At 39.5% G+C, this 22,410-nt stretch overlaps 2 protein-coding genes across 3 annotated transcripts in view; one reads left to right on the top strand and one right to left on the bottom strand.

The window, feature by feature from the left end:
* Positions 1-13,138, top strand: part of LOC123515020 (myb-like protein W) — a 15,631-nt gene extending 2,493 nt beyond the window's left edge. The window contains exons 2-4 of one of the 2 annotated variants that reach the window (XM_045273390.1): positions 11,018-12,135; positions 12,414-12,587; positions 12,782-13,138. In XM_045273390.1, coding sequence (XP_045129325.1) covers positions 11,029-12,135; positions 12,414-12,587; positions 12,782-12,826 — 1,326 coding nt within the window. In that variant the 5' untranslated portion in view covers positions 11,018-11,028 and the 3' untranslated portion in view covers positions 12,827-13,138. Of the gene's footprint in view, positions 1-10,271; positions 12,136-12,413; positions 12,588-12,781 lie in introns of those variants that run through there. The other variant, XM_045273389.1, reaches the window with a different exon arrangement.
* A 53-nt stretch (positions 13,139-13,191) lies between these two features.
* LOC123515022 (39S ribosomal protein L46, mitochondrial-like) lies at positions 13,192-22,410 on the bottom strand. Its single transcript, XM_045273391.1, has 6 exons — positions 22,236-22,410; positions 19,593-19,705; positions 14,836-15,040; positions 14,223-14,365; positions 13,962-14,093; positions 13,192-13,722 (listed from the first exon to the last, which is right to left on the bottom strand). Exons 1-6 carry the CDS (start codon positions 22,297-22,299, stop codon positions 13,564-13,566), a joined length of 816 nt encoding a protein of 271 aa, XP_045129326.1. The 5' UTR covers positions 22,300-22,410; the 3' UTR covers positions 13,192-13,563.

Raw genomic sequence — 22,410 nt, 5'->3', positions numbered from 1 at the left:
TTTACATTCCACAGGTTGCTGGTTAGCATCTTTCCTACTCCACTCTCCCTCCCTTCATAAATTTAAGATCATCAACATTATAAAGTTACTTACATACATACATTAGGGTACATTATAATGACTTGGTCTTAAATGAAACTGCTTAAATGTTTAACTTCATAATTTTTACTTTTATTAGACCTTTTACTGTACTAGGATGCACTCCTGCTTTGTTTACTCTCAATGGAAGCTCAAGTCAGGGGTTAAACTTGTTATAATTGGTTCGCTTAATAAAAATTTGCTTAACGAAGTTTTTTTTTAGGAACATAACCCCTTCATTAAACGGGGGTTGCCTATATATATATATATATATATATATATATATATATATATATATATATATATATATATATATATATATATATATATATATATATATATATATGTATATTTTAGTGTAGCCAGGGAGTAAATTTTCTGTCTTACAGATGATGTTAAAGGCATGAGCAACTTTAGCACTATTAAATTTTTGCTGTCTTTTCCATTTGTCTAATCAATTGTTTCTCTTGAACAGAAAAAGTCCCAATGAGATTTTCAGAAGTAGAGTTTGTAGCAAAGTTTCATTCCTCTTCAGGGAACATCTTCAGACAGAATGTGTCATGTATGGCTATTGCGGCTCATATATCCTGTGAGTGGATCAGGTAGATGGTAGCCGTGATTTGGCACAACCTGATTAGTTGGCTCACTGCATAGTCAGTTGCAGTGGAGGCAGCAATGTGATTGGCTGGTTCTGTGTTGTGGGTGGCGGGCTCACTGTGGTGACACGTCGTGTTGGTTTTCTTTTCTGTGTAGGTAATATCTATAGATCTTGTGTTTGTTAGTTCATAACTGGTTTTTCTTGTGCTATGTATAATGATTCCAGGAATAGTAGGCGGTGTGGGGGCCTTTCATGGTCGATGATGGTAGTATTTTCTTCCAGGTGTTTCCTTGTAGCGGTGGTTTTATGTGCCGTTGTGTAGTGTTTTTTTATCATTCCTTTCTGTAGGTGGCAGGTGAGTCTCCTCGACAAGGTTGTCCATGTCATCCCAATACAGGTAGTCCTCGATTTATATGAATCTACTTTATACGGTGTCCAAAATTAGGGGTTATTCATCACATTGTACAAATTCCTCAGAATTATATGGTTTCAAGAAAGTTAAAATTCCCGCAGCTATTTAGTTCGGAATTGTGCGCCAAGCAGCCTCATTGTTTACCTACACGTGGTTGTGGCAACATCTCCCTTTCTCGTGCCCAGTGTTTACCATGGCTCACAAGCGCCCTTCTGCATCTCCAGCTGGCGGTGATACGCCCAATAGAGCAAGGAAGACATACACTGGAGCAAGCCCTCACAGCAGCCAACTTGTCTGAGTGTATGGATTTGTTGGTGCAGTCAAAGAAAATTCTCAAAGAAAATTACCCAAATATTGAAAGAACCACCGCCGTCATCAGAGGGGTCATGGAAAAAATGACATGCTATGAGGTTCTTCTCAAAGAAAAACAACAAAAGAAAAAAACAGCAATCGATAACAAACTTCTTCAGAACGCACACACCAAGTCAAGTAATAGGATCGGAGACAGACGACGACAATAGTGACACATCAGAGGAGGAAGTAGCAAAATAGAGGAAGAAGGTACTAATAAAATAATTTTTTGTTTAAACATTTTCCTTTTTCATAGTAATTTTTATGTCTTTGTAAGTTTATTAATAAAAGCATTAATAAGCATAATAGAAATGTGTTTAATGCAAAATGTATACGTACAGTGAAAGATTATTTTATTTTGAACACATCCTTCAAAGTCTAGTGGTGGTGGCGGTGGTGGTAGTGATGGTGATGGTAGTGGTAGTGGTGCGAGGACGCCCCTGAAGCCTCGCCCAGGAGGGCGAGGCTGTTCAACCAAGGGACGAAGTGGATGTGCTGGGAGTCACGCTCATGAGGATCGCGTGGCTGCTTGATGGAAAGGGACTGGAGGTACTGTACAAAGCTCAGGTCTGCTCTTTTATACTAAAAAAAAAAAGTCTAGGGAGTTGGGTATTCATTCCTTACTTTATACAATTTTTACTTTATATGGTCCCTTCTCGACCACATCTACCGTATAAATCAAGGACTACCTGTATAAGTTTGAGGTCCACAGTCCTCAATTTTGCAGGTGTGTTTGTAGATGACATAGTCTTCATATATATGAAACAAAGCAACAGTGAAACATAAAGAGGCAGAGCCAATAACTGAATTATGTATCAGGTATTACTACAAATACATTAAAACCCCAATGAAAATAATCTCAGTGGGTTTGCAACTGAAGTACAGAGATTTTAGAAATTCTAACACTAAATTTCACATTGATGTGGAAAAGTATTTACATCCTTTTCCACATCAATGTGAAACAGTGTTGCTTCATCTCTGAAAATTACACAGTATATGTTAGTAAAAAATATTGAGCTGTGTTAAAGTTCTTATCATAGAGGATTTAATTGTACTGCTGGGTATAGGCATTATAATGGCTTACTTTATATGCTCTATAAGTAAAAATAATAATAACGAATTTGATGTTATGATAAATAAATAAATAAATAATAATTACATGCGTGTAGCAAAGATAATGAAGCTATTCCAATTTCCACAATAACAATACAAGTTTCCACGATAACAATGTGATTCCAGTTTCCACGATAATGATACAAATTCCTGCAGTAAGGATGCGGTTTCATGATAATGATATGGGTTTCCAAGATAATGATGTGATTCCATTTTCCACGGCAGTATTACAAGTTCCCATGATAACGATACGAGTTTCCATGATAATGATGCAATTCCAGTTTCCACAATGAAGATACAAGTTTTCATGATAATGATGTGATTCCATAATGATATGAGTTTCCATGATAACAATGTGATTGCACAACAGCAATGTGAGTTTCCACAATAACAATGCGATTCCACAATGATGCATGGGTTTCTACAATGTGATTCCAGTTCCCACAAAAACAATACAGTGGTACCTCAACATACGAATTTAATTCGTCCCGTGACGATTGTTGTATATAAAAAAAATTGCATATCAAATAAATTTTTCCCATAGAAATTAATGGAAATATAATTAGTTTGTTCTTGTGATACGAATTTACTCCCCCAAAAAATTAACATGCTTTAAATACCAACCAAATATAGATTTAATATAAGATAAATACAATGTTTATTTTATGCATGATATAAATTGCCCCAAATAACAACTTAACCCACAAAACTCAGGACACATCGATAGGAGGAAGTAGTAGACTCCTACCTAAACAATAACTTACTCCCAGTGAGATCTAATAGCACTAGTTCAGGAGGTGCTGTGAACCTTCCATTAAAGCTAGTTGTGATCTTGCTGAATGTTTCCCTTTGTGTCTCACAACTCAAGGGGGCAGTCACAGCCTACCCTCTAAAGACAACTCTCCTTCTTCACACAAAACTACATACACTTACCACATATACACCCTTCACTTCAAATAAAAATTCAAAAGAAAAATGGGACCCAAAATAAACAACGCCTCGGAGTCCCCTCTGGGAGGGACCAAAATGTCCCCAGGTCGAACACCTCTCCTGTTAAAGACCCCAAATGCCTTGACACCTCCCTCAACTTTTTCTACATTAACTTCTGCAACATTTGCAGTCTTAGATCTAATTTTCAATCTGTGGAACACCACCCCTCCTCTACTAAACCTCATCTTCTTTTCCTCACCGAAACACAGCTGTCTGAGGCAACTGACAGTAGCCCCTTCTCTGTTCCCTCCTACTTTCTCTATTCTCATTTTCATTCCAAAGCTGGATGTTGCGTCTATGTACGCAACGACTTAACTTGCTCTCGTGCCCACGCTCTTGAGTCTTCCGAATTTTCCACCATCTGGCTACGACTTAACAGTCACTCTCAAACTAAATTCATCTGTGCTGTTTATCTCTCCCCTAACTCTTCTGACTATAGTAATTTCTTCGACTACTTAACTTCTAAAGTGGAGCACATTCTGTCCCTCTACCCTTTCGCTGAGATTTCCATTCTTGGAGATTTCAATGTTCACCACCAGCTTTGGCTTTCCTCTCCCTTCACTGACCACCCTGGTGAACTAGCCTTCAACTTTGCTATCCTCCATGACCTAGAGCAACTGGTGCAACACCCTACTCGTATTCCTGACCGTCTTGGAGACACGCCCAACATTCTTGATCTCTTCCTCACCTCTAACCCTTCTGCTTATGCTGTCACCCTTTCATCTCCGTTGGGCTCCTCCGATCACAATCTCATTTCTGTATCTTGTCCTATTTTTCCAATCCCTCCGCAGGATCCCCAAAGCGAAGGTGCCTCTGGCGTTTTGCCTCTGCCAGTTGGGGGACCTGAGGAGGTATTATGCTGATTTTCCTGGAATGATTATTGCTTCCGTGTCAGAGACCCATCTCTTTGTGCTGAACGCATAACAGAGGTGTTAGTATCTGGCATGGAGGCGTACATTCCTCATTCTTTTCTCAACCTAAACCTTCTAAACCTTGGTTTAACTCAGCCTGTTCTCGTGCTATACATGATAGAGAGGTTGCCCACAAAAGGTACTTGAGCCTTCCATCTCCTGAATCTCATGCACTTTATATCTCTGCCCGGAATCATGCCAAGTCTGTTCTTCAACTTGCCAAACACTCTTTCATAAATAGGAAATGTCAAAATCTTTCAAACTCAAACTCTCCTCGTGACTTCTGGCATCTAGCCAAAAACATCTCAAATAACTTCACTTCTTCATCTTTCCTCCTTTATTTCATCCTGATGGCACCACTGCCATCTCTTCTGTCTCTAAAGCTGAACTCTTTTCTCAAACCTTTGCTCACAACTCCACCTTGGACGATTCTGGGCTTGTCCTCCTCTCCTCCTCCCTCTGACTATTTCATGTCTACAATCAAAATTCTTCGTAATGATGTTTTCCATGCCCTTGCTGGCCTAAACCCTCGGAAGGCTTATGGACCTGATGGGGTCCCTCCTATTGTTCTCAAAAACTGTGCTTCTGTGCTTGCACCTTGCCTGGCCAAACTCTTCCAACTTTGTCTATCGACTTCTACCTTTCCTTCCTGCTAGAAGTTCGCCTACATTCAGCCTGTTCCTAAAAAGGGTGACCGTTTTAACCCCTCAAACTACCGTCCTATAGCTTTAATCTCTTGCTTGTCTAAAGTTTTTGAATCTATCCTGAATAGGAAGATTCTCAAACATCTGTCACTTCACAATCTTCTATCTGATCACCAGTATGGCTTCCGTCAAGGTCACTCTACTGGTGATCTTCTGGCTTTCCTTACTGAGTCTTGGTCATCCTCTTTTAGAGATTTCGGTCAAACTTTTGCTGTAGCTTTAGACATATCAAAAGCTTTTGATAGAGTCTGGCATAAAGCTTTGATTTCAAAACTGCCCTCCTATGGCTTCTATCCTTCTCTCTGCAACTTTATCTCAAGTTTCCTTTCTGACCGCTCTATTGCTGCTGTGGTAGACAGCTACTGTTCTTCTCCTAAATCTATTAACCCCTTCAGTACCGGATGTGTGTTTTGTGACACGTGCGTGTCACGGCTGAGTTCACGCGCCAGGAACTGAGCGCGCTCCCCTTGAAACGCACATGCCACGGTTATAAGCTGTGTGTATTGAGGGCTCTCAAGGCCTCGGTTTCTGGGTTATTTCTACCCACATGTTGGCAAGTGTTTGTGTTTACAAACATAAGGCTGCAGCCATTCGTGGGACGGTTTGAAACGTCATAAACTTTGACCAATGAGTTATTGTCAGTGCTGTGACGTAATTTGTGAAGACCAATCATCATATTATATATTTTTTTTAAACATCATATTTTCTGACCTACGTATGGCAACACATGCTTGTCGAGTGCCGCAATGCGATATTCTCTAGCTTCTTTTCAGTGCTGCCTGAAGTTTTTTTGTGGTAGCACGCGCGGATTTACTTCGCAATTATGGATATCTATACAACTGACAGTGAAGATGAATATGATGGTGGGACAATAAGTGAATTTGGGGGGTCTGATGACTCAATGGAAGGTGATGATACTTTGTTTGATCCTGAAGCTATCAGTGATGTAGAGAGTGATGCTAGCAGCGGTGACGAGAGTATTGAGACGTTGTCCGCAAGCAGTGGCCTGTCATGCAGCCCTCCTGCCTCACCCCCCACAGCTGCTGGTAGACAAACAGATTTCACACTTCTTTCAGACCCATTCTCTGACACCAGACCTAACCCTCTACCTACATGTAACACTGATTTTCCTGATATACATCCTAGTATTATTCTACATCATAAAGTTAGTGCTATGAGTGATCTACACTGTTTTCAGTTATTCATGGGGAAAGATGTGATTGCTGCTCTGTGTCTCTGGACCAACACACGTACTGCATATTTTTTTTTTACTCAAATGACATGTTGTGGGGTTTCTCTGATAGAAAACATAAAAATAAATAATATAGTGTGAACAGGGTGTTTGTGAGAAGAAGCTGAAGACATGGACGATGCGGAGGAGTGCGTGGGCAGTCAGTTTGGCAGTGAAACGTCTTGTTTATATAAAGTTGACAGGTCGGTAACGATGGGGTCAATAGTGGTGTTCCTCACGGTTCTGTCCTGTCACCCACTCTCTTTCTATTATTCATTAATGACCTTCTCAACCAAACTTCTTGCCCTATCCACTCCTATGCTGATGATACCACACTACATCTTTCCACGTTCTTTCAGAGATGACCAACCTTCAGAAAGTCAACTGATCACGCGGGGACGCCATGAAACGCCTGACTTCCGATCTTTCTAAGATTTCCGATTGGGGCAGAGAAAATCTAGTAGTTTTCAATGCCTCAAAAACTCAATTCCTCCATCTATCAACTTGACACAACCTTCCAGACAACTATCCCTTTTTCTTCAATGACACTCAACTGTCTCCCTCTTCCACAATGAATATCCTCGGTATGTCCTTTGCTCATAATCTTAACTGGAAACTTCACATCTCATCTCTTGCTAAAACAGCTTCTATGAAGTTAGGTGTTCTGAGGCGTCTCTGCCAGTTTTTCTCGCCCCTCCAACTGCTTATTCTGTATAAGGGCCTTATACAGAGTAAGTATTCTTATAAGAGTGGAGTATTCTTCGCGTGTTTTGGGGGGTTCCAGTCACACAGTTTTGCTTGATAGGGTGGAATCGAAAGCTGTTCGTCTCATCAACTCCCCTCCTCTCACTAACTGTCTTCAGCCTCTTTCTCACCGCCGAAATGTTGCATCCACTATGCGGTGGCATAGTGGATAAGGTAGTGAGCGTGGGATCGGGTAGACGTCCACGCATAGGTTCGAATCCCACCATGTACAGCCTTAAAACACTTTGCCATTTGTCAAGTGGTTTAAAGTTACCTACATGTCCCCATGATACCCAGGCTCTAGGTGATTACACTCAGGATGAGCTTGGGTGATGATATGGGCCCTAATATGGGTACCACTATAAATAAAATTGCCTGCGCCACTAATGGGTGGAAGCTGAACAGCGCTTCCCATACACTCTTCAAGTGTGCCTACAGGTGCTATAGGCCTTACTGTAAAAAAAAAAAAAAAAAAAAAAAATCTTTTATCGCTATTTTCATGATAACTGTTCTACTGATCTTGCTAACTGCATGCCTCCCCTTCTCCTGCGGCCTCGCTGCACAAGGCTTTCTTCTTCTCTCATCCCTATTCTGTCCAACTCTGTAATGCAAGAGTTAACCAGTACTCTCAATCATTCATCCCTTTCACTGGTAAACTCTGGAACTCCCTCCCTGCATCTGTATTTCCGAATTTCTACAACTTGTCTTCTTTTAAGAGAGAGGTATTGAGGCATTTGCTCCCCTAATATTGGCTGACGGTTTTGGCACTTTTTACACTTTTTAGAGAGCCAGCACTCAAGTGGGCCTTTTTTTAACTTTCTTTTTTTTTCCCTTGGCTGGCCCTCTTCCTTACATAAAAAAAAAAAAAAAGATGTTCATCAAACAAGACTCGGGGCACGTCAATAGGCGTTTAGGCTTTTACAGCAATATTTTGGCTATTTTCTTCCCTTTTTCTTTGCTTGTGAGCTGGCAACACTCATCAGGAGTAAACATATGCTCTATGTCACTGTGTCACCAACAACGGATGGTGGGAGCGACAGTGATTTCACAGTGTCTGATTCCGCCACCTCTCCCACACGCCTTACTTCTATACCTCAGGTCTCTCACCATGTTGTAGGGAGACAACTTTTGAATGAGAGTGGTATCAGAACTGGCAACAGGAGAGAGAGAGAGAGAGAGAGACCATACACCATTCCCTAAACACTGTCATGAAATGCATGAAATGAGTCCTTTTCTCCCTTAAAGAACCCCTCATACTGCCAGTTCCAAGTGCATGATGTGCAGCATTTCCTTGTTCACAGCAAGTTGTTCAGCTTGGTGCCAACATAATCAAAGGACTTGTACACACCCTCCACTAGACTCTGTGCAATTAAGGAGCTCTTATTACCCTTTAGGCCCCCTCATGGCACCATCTAGCTCAGTGGTTCCCAAACTTGGGGGCGCACTACTCCTAGGCCAGCACAAGGAGGATGCAAGGGGGAGCATGACATCATCTGCTCAAAAATAATTGTTTAATTAGAGTAATGAAATCATTTAAAGAACAAGTATCTGCCATTACATACATGCAAATTATAATTACATCGGTCACTCCAATGGAGGAGAGGGGGCATGCAGGCCTACTGGAAGCAAAAAGAGGGCGTCAGGTAAGATAGTTTGGGAACCACTGATCTAGCTGGTGAATGGTAAACATTAATTTCTTGCTTATGCCGACCCCTTGCTTAGTGTGATGCGCTGCTGGTGGACGACTATTTATGAAGCTAGAGGCCACAAAGGAAAAGAAGGACCTGCTGCCAGTTCTCAGCCTCGGTTCCCAGGTTGGACCAGATAGTCACCTTCCCCCCCCCTCCCCTGTGTCACCCAGACCATCATGGCCTTCAATGAATTTTGGCTGAAAATTTTCAAATGTCATTTAAATTTTCATCTGAATATAAAAATTGACGATGGTGAATGTAAAAATGGCTTCTGTTTGAAAGTTTACAAAAGTCAGCTGATCAATGGAACTAAGGTGAGGCAGCTAATTTACACCCGAGTTGTTAGATTTAGTGTGTGCTTTGCACGTTTCCTGCCCATAAATGTGCGCATGTTTGTATGTGACTTTATAGAAACCGTAATCTAGTGGTAGTGCCTTGTTTATAGAGAGCTTTAGAATATTAGACAGAGCTGGGCAGTCTCAGGCATACCCAAAATTCTATACTAAGTATATTCCTTGGGTATACCTGTCTAATCTTACGTTTTGCCGCGTAAGTTTTACGTAATTTCCTCTATGATTTTCAAGTCTTATGACGGAAGTTGAAAATCTTACATTTTTTTCTCTGCATGCAATGTGTATGTATTTTTAGTTTTTGTTTTAAACAATTTGAAATAAATTCCCCTTTTCAACTCTATTATATACAACACCTCTCCCAACACATTGGGTCAAGCTTGTCAGTCCTTGGGTGTGTCTTCCTTTTCTTATAGTTTCATTACTGTTGTATGTAAAAATTTATGGTCTCTAACACAAAATCTTGTGGCAAAACACCACAGTAACTTGACAAATATGACTGATATTTCAGTCCGTTATCTACTCCACCACTTGCGGGCTCTTATACAATGGTAGCGGAGTTGTGTTAGCGTTTACTGTAAGCAAAATATAGTGAAGTAGTGGGTGGCGGACTCAAAAAATTAAAAACTTGTATCACAACTGTTTTCTATTTTTGATATATCACAATAAAACTGCAAGTTTTAGGTGTAATATACAGATAAACAGAAATTTTTCTTGAAGTCTATTAACAAAAAATAATATAATATGTAGAGCTATTTGTTCTGGTAGTGTTTTATAATAAAAGTAGCCACAGTGGAGTAGCAGTAGAGTTTTCGTGATTTTGAAGTATTGCTAGTAGTGGTAGCAGTTTCAGCTAACCAGGGTAGAGGAGGTAATTGTAGTGATTTTTAAAAAAAGAGCCCATCTCTGATGTTAGATATATATCTGGATAAGGAGGATGAGTAGAAGTAAATTTGCATTTTGCATGTTTTATACAAGTGCCACCTATAGCATTTTTTTTTTTTTTTTTTTTTTTTATGTTATTAGAAATCATACACCAACGGGAATAATCAAAGTGCAAGTGAAGGTAGTTTTTACATGCACCTCTCCCCACCAGCTTCTTTCAGTTGCTTCAGTGTTTGGTCCAGTGTTTGGATCAGCATAATGTTGCTGATAGTTGACAGTTACAAGATGATGATTTAAATTATTAAATTTCTTCTTTGAATCCTTCAATTCAAACATCCAGGACCATCAATTCATCTTCCATGTTATAGGTTGTTTTCTGCCTCATCCTCATTATCATTTCATTCTGGAACACAATCCTGCAGCATTTTACTTCTGTTGTATTTTCAGCACACCATGACTGCGATTGTCACTTTTTACTGGCTCTTCTTTAGTGCTTAGCATGGAAACTTCGTGACACACAATAAATCAATCATGAATTGTTTTGCTACCTCTACCAATCTATTCATGTATGAAATCATATGAAATATGTACATTATATAATAAATCACACTGTCTGTAAGTCTAAGACAAATGTTTTCCTTGTCTCTTGATGCTAAAAGGCGAAAAAAAAAAAGTGTAGCTTTCCTTGTTATAGATCACAATGTAAAGTGTGGATCCCATAATAAAGTAGTTTTATGATACATAGATCATTTACCATAGTAGAGCTAAATAAAAATTGTCAAAAGGGGGAATTAATGGAGAACAAAACTTGTGATAAAATATGATTATAAGTGAGTTGCCAATAAACTAACTAAAAGAAAAAGAAACATTGATAAAAGTTAAAGGTCTGTAAGATGAGTCTCTCTCACTCTCTCTTCACATACACATCATTATTTATTTATTCACTTGTTCATTTCCAGATTAGTAACAAATGTGGATTGTTCACATTATGGTGTTGGTGGTGGTGATGGTTCAAGCTTTACCATCACTGGCGCTTCCACCACATCACTCTCCTTGTCCTCTAACTGAAGTAGAACACCGAAGACTTGCATACGAACTGGAGGTCATGCTTACAGATCACCTGAAGCTGTGGAACCACATCACAAATACCAGCAAAGAACAAGAACAAAAAGAAGAGCGAATTAGATATGAAACACAAAAAGAAAAGCTAAATAAAATAATAAAAGGGAGTGAACACAACAGTGCAAAATCCTTCTATATTAAACCAAGGAAAATAATAAAGAGGGAGGAGCAAATTAAGAACAAAAAAGAAGAGGAGAAAACAGCAAAAGTAATAATGAATAACATAGTAAGCATAGAAACAAGGTTTAATAACATCATAACCACTCATATAAAACTTAATGGAACTCCAAAAACAACAGAAATTTTGCCTTCCAAGTATGGTGGGCACCATGAGGAAGGAGATATAATGGCAAAAAAAGGTGAACAAAGTACTGACCGAAGAGCGAGATATGTGAGGCCAGCAGAGGGACAAGAAGAGAAGAGAGAAATTCTACACTCAGATAAAAACATAAGACCAGTGAGGGAAGAGAGAAAATATGAGAAAAGAGGAACACAAAGTAATGATGAGAATATGAGTAGGAGTGGAGAGAAAACTGATGAAAGAAGAGGGAAACTGCAAACTGAAAAGAGAGCAAAAGGAATAGCAAGAGAAACACAGAAGAAAGGAATGGGTGAAACACCATTGATAGGGGAAGAGGAGAGAAAGGAACTGAGAAACATAGTGAAGAGAGAGGCATTGGGGATTAAAAGGAGAAGGGAGAGAGCAGCCAGTCCAGCCATCATCTACATGCCTGGAAGAGGGAATGAAAAAGTGAGAGAATGTGCACTCATTCATGGACTTTTAGGAGGCTTTAATACTTTTAACTTCCTCAGCTTTGCCACTGGTCTTGTCACTCTCATCCTTAATGTTAACAACAACATCAACAACAACAATGACAACAATAATGTCAATGCTAACAACGACATCAATAACAATAATGTTAATGCCAATCTCAACACACAGAATGCCAACCAGGTGAGTCACATTTGATATTATTTTTACAACCTGTTTATATACTTTTTAGATTAAATTAAGCAGGTAGTATAATATCCTCTTCTATAACCAAACTATCATAATTCCTTTCTCTATTATTTACACACACTTTCTCGTTTTTATTTCCTCTTCCACTATATCCCATTTTTTCCCCTTTTTTTAACTGCACCACCTTACTTTCACATCAAATCCTACTTTTGAACCTTCCCTTCCCATATCTTTTTCCCTGATTTTCCTACTTATCACTTTTTTCCCCCCAGGTAGTAGTCTTTCCCCCAGGTAGAAGACGGCGTTCTGTAGCTGATTTGCTAATGACAGCAGCAGACACGCAAGAAGAGGGAGGTAGTGATGGACTGCAGAGAGGAATGAATAGGATGCACGGTTTGTGTGGAGGAGCAAGGAGGATTGTACAGGAGATGAAAGCACTATTGAAGGTGTGTTAGATGATGTTGTAGTAGTGATGATAGTAATTCCTGTATTTAATTCCATCTACGATACATCTTTTTCCTCAACTATTTTTTTCAATTTTCCTCCTCTATTATATTATTTGTATTATATTTTGTTTCAATTACACCTAATCATTTTACATATTATTGTAGCTGCATTTAACCCTCTTATCTTCCTGCAGGTAAGCAGTGAACATGAAGGAAAGAGGAATTTCATGGAGCACTAAATTTCAATTTCTGCCACACACCATCCTTCAACACTTCTGGCATCCTAAAATGCCCTACAAAAAATTAAAGAGTCAATATAAACTTGAAGTGCATATTCCAAAAAGTTTCAGCATCCATTTAAATCACTTTCATAAGACTTTAGTGGAAGATATTTAGGTTATTTAGGTCAAAATCTAATATGTCACTGTTGTAGTAAAGGAAGATAAGGAATGACAGTTTTATGTAGTGGAGGTGTATCAAGTCACAGTGTATAATGAGGTTTTTTTTAAGATAGTGTTGTAAAGTGTTCTTTACAAAGAGATGGCTCTAGGGTATCAGGAAAGCAGATTCACTACTTAAACAGTTGATTGAAGCAAATAAACAATACATGAAATATAGTTTATTAAACATGTACTTGTATCATCACTGATATTGTGTTCTATTCTCAAAGCCCAAAGTGCAAATACACTAATAACTTGCTGCCTATACATAAATTTTTATTCATCACATTTTACCTTCAACTGTTCTCACAAAATATTTGATTTCTGTTCTATTCTTTCAGATCATTTCTTTTACTTTGATTCCACTTTTGCTACACTGTTGAGACTTAAGGCATTTTTTTCTAAGAAAAAGGGGATTGCTGAAAATAACTTTTGACTTATATACGAGTTATTTGGGCTGACTGCACTATTTACAAGACTTCTGCATTTGTTAAATTAGGCAAATATGCTACAAATGCTAAAAACTAATTTGTCTTCTATCTATCAGAAACCAGAAATTTTGAAATGGACTTGGCATAAGACTGTTTGAGCCTGGTATCTAACTCATCTTGTGTTAGCCATTGGTGGTCAACAATGTTTGTTCCAGGTATAACAGACCCATCTTTGTTCCTCACTTGACATTTGTAGAAGAAGACCTGAAAGAAAGAGAAACGCATAATTAAAGTTATAGACACAAATTTATGAATCAAAAATATTTTTTCAGCACAGATAGTTTGGACATCACTGTTATGGACAAAGGGGCTGCCATATCATCAACTATATTATTAATAAATTAAGAAACTTAGTCCTATGACATATCATATATCAAAAAAATTTATTGCATCTAACAAGAAAAAGATTTAAAGATAATGGAAGTCAGAAAAGATTTACAAACCTTAGCCCCAATGAAACCTTCTTTACGAACTGTTTTGGGGTACTTGTACTTATAAAACCCACAAGGGGCATTGCCCAAAAATTTCACCTTCAGGTCACTTCCACAAGTCTCTTGAACTAATCGCTCACAAGTCTGAAAGCACATGACATCATTAATTGCACAATTTTGCTGAATAATTTACATATTTTGATGAATACATAGTCTCAGAGAAAAAAATGCCCATATTTCTATGAAGAATTAAACAATAAAGTAATAATTCACCTGTCTAAGTGTCTCTCCAGGCTGCCAAGGTGTGTGTGGAAAGACCCATTCCTCAGCAGCACCAACCTTCTGCTTTACCACAAGAATCAAAGACCTCTCAAGGGCACGATTGATGCTCTTAATATCCTTCACTTCATGATTCACTGAAAATATTTCCCATTTGCTATGGCTCATGATCTTAGTTTCAGCAAGTGAAAAATTAATAGTCTAAATCTATGTAATATAACATTTACGTGCATGAAAAATACATACTGACTGACCAAATGCCATAAAAGTTAAGCATATGAAATTGAGAGGAACACTGCAAATGATCAGCATGCATAAATGCACAATAAAAAATAAATAATAAATAAATAAATAAATAAAATAATGAATGAACATGTTATGAAACTAGAAAACATAACTGAAGGAAGTGATAACAAGATGTATTGTATCAAAGGACTTGAGGGGAAATTAAAATGAAAGAACAAAAATATTCAGGAGCACTGGACAAAATAATTATGGGAACAAAATAGGAAAGTACATAAATGTAAAACAAGCAAATATGGCAAAATCAAGATAGTGGAGCAGTCATAGGTGATTAGGATTCATATACTGAAATTTTCTACTCTACCTTTATCAAGATGAGTAGATTCAAAAGATTTGAGCTCTTCTAAACATGAATCTTCAAATTCTATGGCAGTTTGTTTAGAAGCTTCCTCAAGATCAAGTTCATCAGCCTCCCCAGTCTTCATAATTTCCAAATTTATTCTATCTTGCTCTACTCTTATTTCATGGTCACTTTTCAGGGAATTCTCTTCCTCTATTGTAGTAATCATCTGAAACAATCAGGAAAAAACTAATTTTAAAAGGAAAACACTACAAATGTGATAATGGTCTGATTTCTAGTCAGAAAATTATTTCATTCTATTCATCCTCAAAAAATGTAACTAAATATCCTTTAACATAAATATTTTATTCAAATGGTAATCTTCAAGATGTAAAGGTAAAGTCCTTTTAAGTCAAGAAAAAAAAAGAAAATGGAAGTGTAATTACAAACTGGCTGTGGCTTTACAAGTTTGAATGTAGCTGACTTAAATCCACGAGGGTCTTGACAATCATTTTAATATTTAAAAATAAAAAATAAAAAATTTCAAGGGAAGAGAGCCAGCCAAGGGCAAAAGTAAAAAAAGATTAAAAGAAAGGCCCACTTGAGTGCTGGCTCTCTACAAAGGGAAAAACGTCAGCCAAAATCAAGGAGCAATTGCCTCGATACCTCCCTCTTAAAAGAAGACAAGTCATAGGAAGTCGGAAATACAGATGCAGGGAGGGCGTTCCAGAGTTTACCAGTGAAAGGTATGAATGATTCAAAGTACTGGTTAACTCTTGTGTTAGAGAGTTGGACAGAATAGGGATGAGAGGAAGAAGAAAGCCTTGTGCAGCGAGGCTGCAGGAAGAGGGACGGCATGCAGTTAGCAAGATCAGTAGAACAGTTAGCATGAAAATAGCGATAAAAGATAGAAAGAGATGCAACATTTCGGCGGTGAGAAAGAGGCTGAAGACAGTTAGTCAGAGGAGGAGTTGATGAGACGAAAAGCTTTTGATTCCACCCTATCTAGTAAAACTGTGTGACTGGAACCCCCAAACATGCGAAGAGTACTCCATACAGGGGCGGATAAGGCCCTTATATAGAGTAAGAAGTTGGAGGGAGGAAAAAACTGGTGGAGACGCCTCAGAACGCCTAACTTCATAGAAGCTGTTTTAACAAGAGATGAGATGTGAAGTTTCCAGTTAAGATTATGAGTAAAGGACAGACCAAGGATATTCAGTGTGGAAGAGGGAGACAGTTGAGTGTCATTGAAGAGGGGATAGTTGTCTGGAAGGTTGTGTCAAGTTGATAGATGGAGGAATTGAGTTTTTGAGGCATTGAAAACTACTAGATTTTCTCTGCCCCAATCGGAAATCTTAGAAAGATCAGGAGTCTGTGGTGTCCCTGCGTGATCTGTTGACTTCCTGAAGGGTTGGTTGTCTCTGAAAGGACGTGGAAAGATGTAGGGTGGTATCATCAGCGTAGGAGTGGATAGGGCAAGAAGTTTGGTTAAGAAGGTCATTAATGAATAATAGAGAGTGGGTGACAGGACAGAACCCTGAGGAACTCCACTATTAATAGATTTAGGAGAAGAACAGTGGCCGTCTACCACAGCAGCAATAGAACGGTCAGAAAGGAAACTTGAGATAAAGTTGCAGAGAGAAGGATAGAAGCCGTAGGAGGGCAGTTTTGAAATCAAAGCTTTATGCCAGACTCTATCAAAAGCTTTTGATATGTCTAACGCTACAGCAAAAGTTTCACCAGAATCTCTAAAAGAGGATGACCAAGACTCAGTAAGGAAAGCCAGTACATCACCAGTAGAGCGACCTTGACGGAAGCCATACTGGCAATCAGATAGAAGATAGTGAAGTGACAGATGTTTGAGAATCTTCCTATTCAGGATAGATTCAAACACTTTAGACAAGCAAGAGATTAAAGCTATATGGTTAAAAACACATCAAAACATGTTTAACTTGATCATCTATGTTATGGGTTCAATCTTAAGCAATGGTCATACTCATGACAAATTCATCCCACAATCAATCAGCTCTTTTGTTCAGTGTTTGCATGATGGTCCAAGGCTGGACATAACAAGGAGCAGATGGAATAGTTCACCAATTATTTAATGCTACTCATCAGATGATGCTACATTGTGTTGGTGGTGATTTTTTGTCACAGCAATGCAATAATACAAAAACGATTTGAGAGTACAAGAAATATAGTTGATATCATTATCATCATCATCATTTTTGTTTAACATCCGCATTTTCCCATTTAGAATGGTGTTGGACGGGCAATGATTTTGTTTCAGTCATCATTTGTTCATTGGTGCAAATTTCTACAGTAGCATGCCCTTGCTTACACCAACCACAGGTACAGGCAACCCCCACTTAATGAAGGAGTTACGTTCCTAAAAAAAACCTTCATTAAGCGAAACTTTGTTAAGCAAACCAATTATAACAAGTTTAACCCCTGACTTGAGCTTCCATTGAGAGTAAACAAAGCGAGAGTGCATCATAGTACAGTGAAAGGTTTAATGAAAGTAAAAATTATGAAGTTAAGGCAGTTTAATTTAAGTCATTATAATGTACACTAATATATGTATGTACGTAACTTTATAATGTTGATGATCTTAAATTCATGAAGGGAGGGAGAGTGGAGTAGGAAAGATGCTAACCAGCAACCTGTGGAATGTAAACAAAGTGCGCATCATTGTACCACATACAAAACTTATGTACCACATTTCCACAAGGCTTTCCATTTTATTCATTGTAGAGTCACGGGTTCAGGTGGTTCTTTTAGCTTGCAAGAAAGATACGGTCTCACCAGCTTTCTTAATAGAGTCTGCTGACTTGAAAAGAGTAGAGACAGTAGATGGAGTCAAGGTGGTGGCGAGCAATGCTATTAGTTTTCTTGCCTCTCTCGTGTCCGTGAATAATATCCAGCTTCACTTCGAGAGTAAGAGACTTACTGGTCTTCTTAGCAACGCTAGGTGACATTGCAGGGCATTTTGGTGGTAAGCTGAGTGAGGGAAGACAAGCTGCTGCTCACGTTGTTATTGTTTTGAACAGGGGGAGTGAGTGGTGCGCGTGTTGTCCACGAGAGGCGCTGGTGTATTCAAAAGCCTGTTGGATTGCATGATATGGCGGGGCTTTCAAACTTGGAAAAAATTACCTGGATAAAACTTCGTTAAAATGAGTTTGGTGTTCGTTAAACGAGCAGATGGTAGTAAAATGAAACCTTCATTGTAGTGAAATTTCTTTGTGTGAACCTTTGTTAAGTGGGGTGGGGGTTGCCTGTATTGGCAGTGGGCCTAGCCTTTGTCTATGAAGGGTATAACCTGCAAGGCAGCAGGTGATTTTGATTCAGAGTTTTCCTTCTAGCCTTTGCCTAAAGAGGCACACTCTTTAAGGCAGCAGGAACCCTAGGGAGGTGCTACCACTCCAGGTCAGAGTGGACCTGGGAGCAATGGCAGATTAAAGGGTTACTCCACCTTCCCTACAACTCCAAAAGTCTTCCATCAGAGCCTCACCATCGGATGCAGTTTATAGTCATACCCAGGACTAAATAGTTGATATTGGTGAGAAAATTATTAGAATGATGAATGCAGTGATGAAAAGCAAAATTACATACTTGTGATTCGACCATTCGCAGTTTGAATTATCGCCAATTCGAACTCAGTTAATTAATGCCCAATCCTCAAGGTTTGACAGATTGACTTGCCAATTTGACATTCATATCTTGCGCGCCACCCACCCGGTCAAATCCGCTGCCACCCCGCCAGGCGGAAGTGTAAACCAATTGCTTAATCTGTGTCACTCTTGCCCCAGCCAACGTCCAAGCAGACCATGCTCCACTGTTCCACCTCCTGCCTCCACGCCGCTTCGTCCCTGCCGCACAAAGCCGCCTCCAGCCCTAGCCCTAAGAAGCACAATTTCCTGCCTTTCAAAGATAAGCTTGAGCTTATAAGAAAGTTTGAGGCAAGTATAGCTCACAGTGTTGTTGCAGCGCAAATGGGTGTCCCTAGATCAACAGTATCAACAATTTAGAAGAACAGGGACAAGCACCACACAACAGCTGCATTAAGCAAGTGTTTTTATTTCCAAAAATGTACTGTACAGCACCCTAATGTGTTTAATAAAAAAAAAGTTAGATATAAATTAAGCATTTAATTACTAATGAAATACTGTGGTATTTCATTAGTAATTCACTATCACTCAGTGTCACGGAGTCGAGGTTATCCTCATGGCATGAGCATATATGAATACTATATGATATCCATTATAGCAGGCAATAGAGGAGTGGAAATATAAATATCGTGGTGAAAGACAACACACAAGCTAAAAGGGTCACAAGAAGAAGAAGAAGCGGCCGAGTCGCCGTGAGTCTCCGCTTCTTCTGTGGCCGATCTCATCTCTGCTTTATTTTTTGGTATTCCATGTAAGATTTCACTTTATGCATTACAAAACAATCCTTTCTTGGGGGTAAGATTTGTAAAAAGCTAATAGAAAAATATATAATTTTTTTTAACCCATGTGGTATGTTGGGGACCAGCCCAGAACGCATCCCCCCTATTTCCATTATTTCCTATGGGAAAATGTACACATCTGCTTAACAAATTTCCGCTCTATGAACAGCTTTGACACCCCCTATCCTGTTCGTTAAGCGGAGTATTCCTGTAACCTGAAAAACCCTCAAGAATCTGGCTGATCAACTCTATGCCCTTCGAAAATTTTCATGGTGAGAGAATGAAATGTTTCTGAATGTATCATTAAAAACCCAGCCAATGCAAAATCTCCTACCTCATAGTATTGCTGTTCCAAGGATGTCATTGGAGGGCACACAACTGGAGGACGAGTGATACATGCTGAACCAACAATCTGCCATTTTCCAGCTGCTACACTGCTCATTGATCCTGGGGAAATTACATATAAAACCGATCTTAATTACCATACGATACATAATTGTTACATAGTTAAGGATAGTTGTTATGCTGGATGGGCTGTACCACAGATTATAAGTTAGACTATGTCTGGATTTGTTCTTCTTTTAATTTGTTAGCTTTATTTTTCTTATACTACTTTAATCAGAAGAGAGAGAGAGAGAGAGAGAGAGAGAGAGAGAGAGAGAGAGAGAGAGAGAGAGAGAGAGAGAGAGAGAGAGAGAGAGAGAGAGAGAGAATCCCAGAGATAGGTGTTAGTGTTAATCAAGTTAAAAATAAGTGTTGGCTTTCGTCCTTTCAATCTGCTGCCCCAAAACTACATAACAGCCTTGCACCAGATTGGCAAAGAATTGTTAACATATAAATGAGTTTAGAACTTTAAAACATGGTACCAAGGGGAGAAATCCTCCTGGGTAGTCAGCCAATTTCTTCAACAGCTTTGCCAAGTTCAGGAATTGCAAGTGGCCATACCAATGATCTTACCTTTGACTCATGGAATGAAAAATTATTCCATTAGGCGCCGCAACAGCTAAGGTCATAAGGAACCGCAAGGGTTAAGGAGAACGCTACATCTCCCACCGGACAACTACATTTGGCAAGGATTCAAACCCAAGCTGCTTAGACTGGAGGCCCGAACACAAGCTGGCTTAGTTAACCAACTACGCCACCCAGCCCCCACTCATGGGATGAAGTCCTCTGGAAGGTGCAAAACCTACTAACCAGGATTTATGCCATATAGGATTCAGGTTTGTGGATAACACCCAGGAGACCAGTTTGTTGACTATCCCTCTGGATCTGCAGTAAGCTAACTCACCGATTAGCAGGTTTAATGACCCTACAACAACATCCTGACAGCCAAGACAAGCTCATAGCCACGAGCTTACCTTTCCAGCTGGGTGGGGGGGCAGGCAGTTGGTGCCACACCCATTCAATATAACCTAAGTTAAGGTCAATACCCCAATGAGCTCTGAGGAACATGGGCCTTGACTTCATGCAGTGGAGAGGTCATCCTGGACAATGAAAGTGATTCTACTTATCCCTGGATTAGTGGGTTGTACTAAGGACATAGTAAATGCCTCACACAGCTCTTGCCCAGCCAGGATAGAGAATCCGACAAGCCAAGCAGACTCTCCATCAGTAAAGCTGTTCAGGTAACAGAACCAGCAGATACCCATTACTCTGCAGGCTACGATCCAGGAAGGAGGAAATAAGGTTCCACTACCAGCCCCTTGCCTAGGGGTGGGTAGCTGTTTAGCCAAAAGATTGATCTACTGCCTATAGCTTAATTGCCAATTACCAGTAGGAGCCATTTGGCAGCAAGCTACCTTGTAACTACGATTCAAGCAAGGCGAGATGGTGTGGTTATTCACCAGATAGATAATCATACAAATTGATGACAAAAGAAATAATAATAAGATATAAGGATCCTGCAGAGCACTAAAGTGCTGTGGGAACACACACAAAAAAATCACAAATACAAAGAATCAGTAAGTGTGGTGTGACGGAAAGGACCATCAACAAAACAAGAACACATTATAGGACAAGTATGTACTTTTTAGTGAACATTGAATACAAGATACCAATGAAATAATGAAATATATGTAAAGATAAAAGAACGGCACTCTCGCAAAGAAACTGTCCCATGCGCTCGCCTCTATTCCTGGGTCTCCCCTTGGCAGCTCCTCCACCCAGCTCATTTGATGTCACATATATGAAACCACACTATTGGTCAATGAGAGAGAGAGAGAGAGAGAGAGAGAGAGAGAGAGAGAGAGAGAGAGAGAGAGAGAGAGAGAGAGAGAGAGACTCGCCATCTTGTTAAAAGTAAAAGTACTTCCTCCATTTATTATCCCTTTATTCCTTTTAAGTTGCCTGTATGAATGCAGGAAAAAGGAAAAAAAAACTTGTCTTACTACATAAAATTGCTTCCTCCACTTATAATCCCTTTGTTCCTTTTATTTCCCTTAGTTTTACTCTCATTCATCCCTTGTTCTCTTGTTTTCCTTCATCTCCTGTTTTATTCCTCTTCCCCTATCTATTACCCATTTTCTTTATATCTAATGTTTTATTACCATTTCCTCCTATCCCCTTATTCGTTACTATATTCTCTCTCTCTCATTCCCTTATTCGTTACCATATTTCTCTCTTTCTCGTTGACCAAATCAGCTGGGTGGAGGAGATGCGAAGGGGAAGCCAGGAATCGAAGCGAGCGCGTGCGAGGATTTCTTTGATAAAAGAACTTAATGGACAGAAAAGCAGAATAAAAAGGCAAGGCTGAATTCATATGTGACGTCAAATCTGCTGAGTGGAAGAGCTGCGAAGTGGGAGCCGGGAATCGAGGCTTCTCAGGAACAGTGCCAGAAGTAACATTAGGGAGGCACCTACACACGAGCGAAGCTTCCTCCTTTTACACTTTTCCTTCCCATGAGAGGAAAGGAAAGGCAACGACACACCGGCACCTGCATCTGCTACCAACACTACTCAGCTGTTCACATGTTCTCACTTGATGCAATGTGCTGCGCTGCCGCCTGGAGGGCACGGACCGATCCACGTAGTATAAGAGCCATTGTAGCAGTTAGGTCTTCTAGAGCTGGATGATGGGATTCCGTGCCTCACATCGCACTGTCGGCTGTCGCCACTACGTTGTTTGTTGTGTTGAACTCTGGGTCTTGGTCTGG

This window comes from Portunus trituberculatus, chromosome 38, assembly GCF_017591435.1.
Source record: "Portunus trituberculatus isolate SZX2019 chromosome 38, ASM1759143v1, whole genome shotgun sequence".
In the NCBI taxonomy this organism is placed as follows: Eukaryota; Metazoa; Arthropoda; class Malacostraca; order Decapoda; family Portunidae; genus Portunus; species Portunus trituberculatus.
This window is presented reverse-complemented; position numbering and strand designations above follow the sequence as displayed.

Bases quoted from the DNA above. Each gene is read 5' to 3' on its own strand.
- LOC123515022 (XM_045273391.1), bottom strand. From the start codon at position 22,299: ATGGCTCTTATACTACGTGGATCGGTCCGTGCCCTCCAGGCGGCAGCG. The intron at 14,094-14,222 runs GTGAATTATTAC...ATGTGCTTTCAG, and splicing joins CTGGAGAGACACTTAGACAG to ACTTGTGAGCGATTAGTTCA. The intron at 13,723-13,961 runs GTTTGTAAATCT...TCTTTCTTTCAG, and splicing joins AAGGTTTCATTGGGGCTAAG to GTCTTCTTCTACAAATGTCA.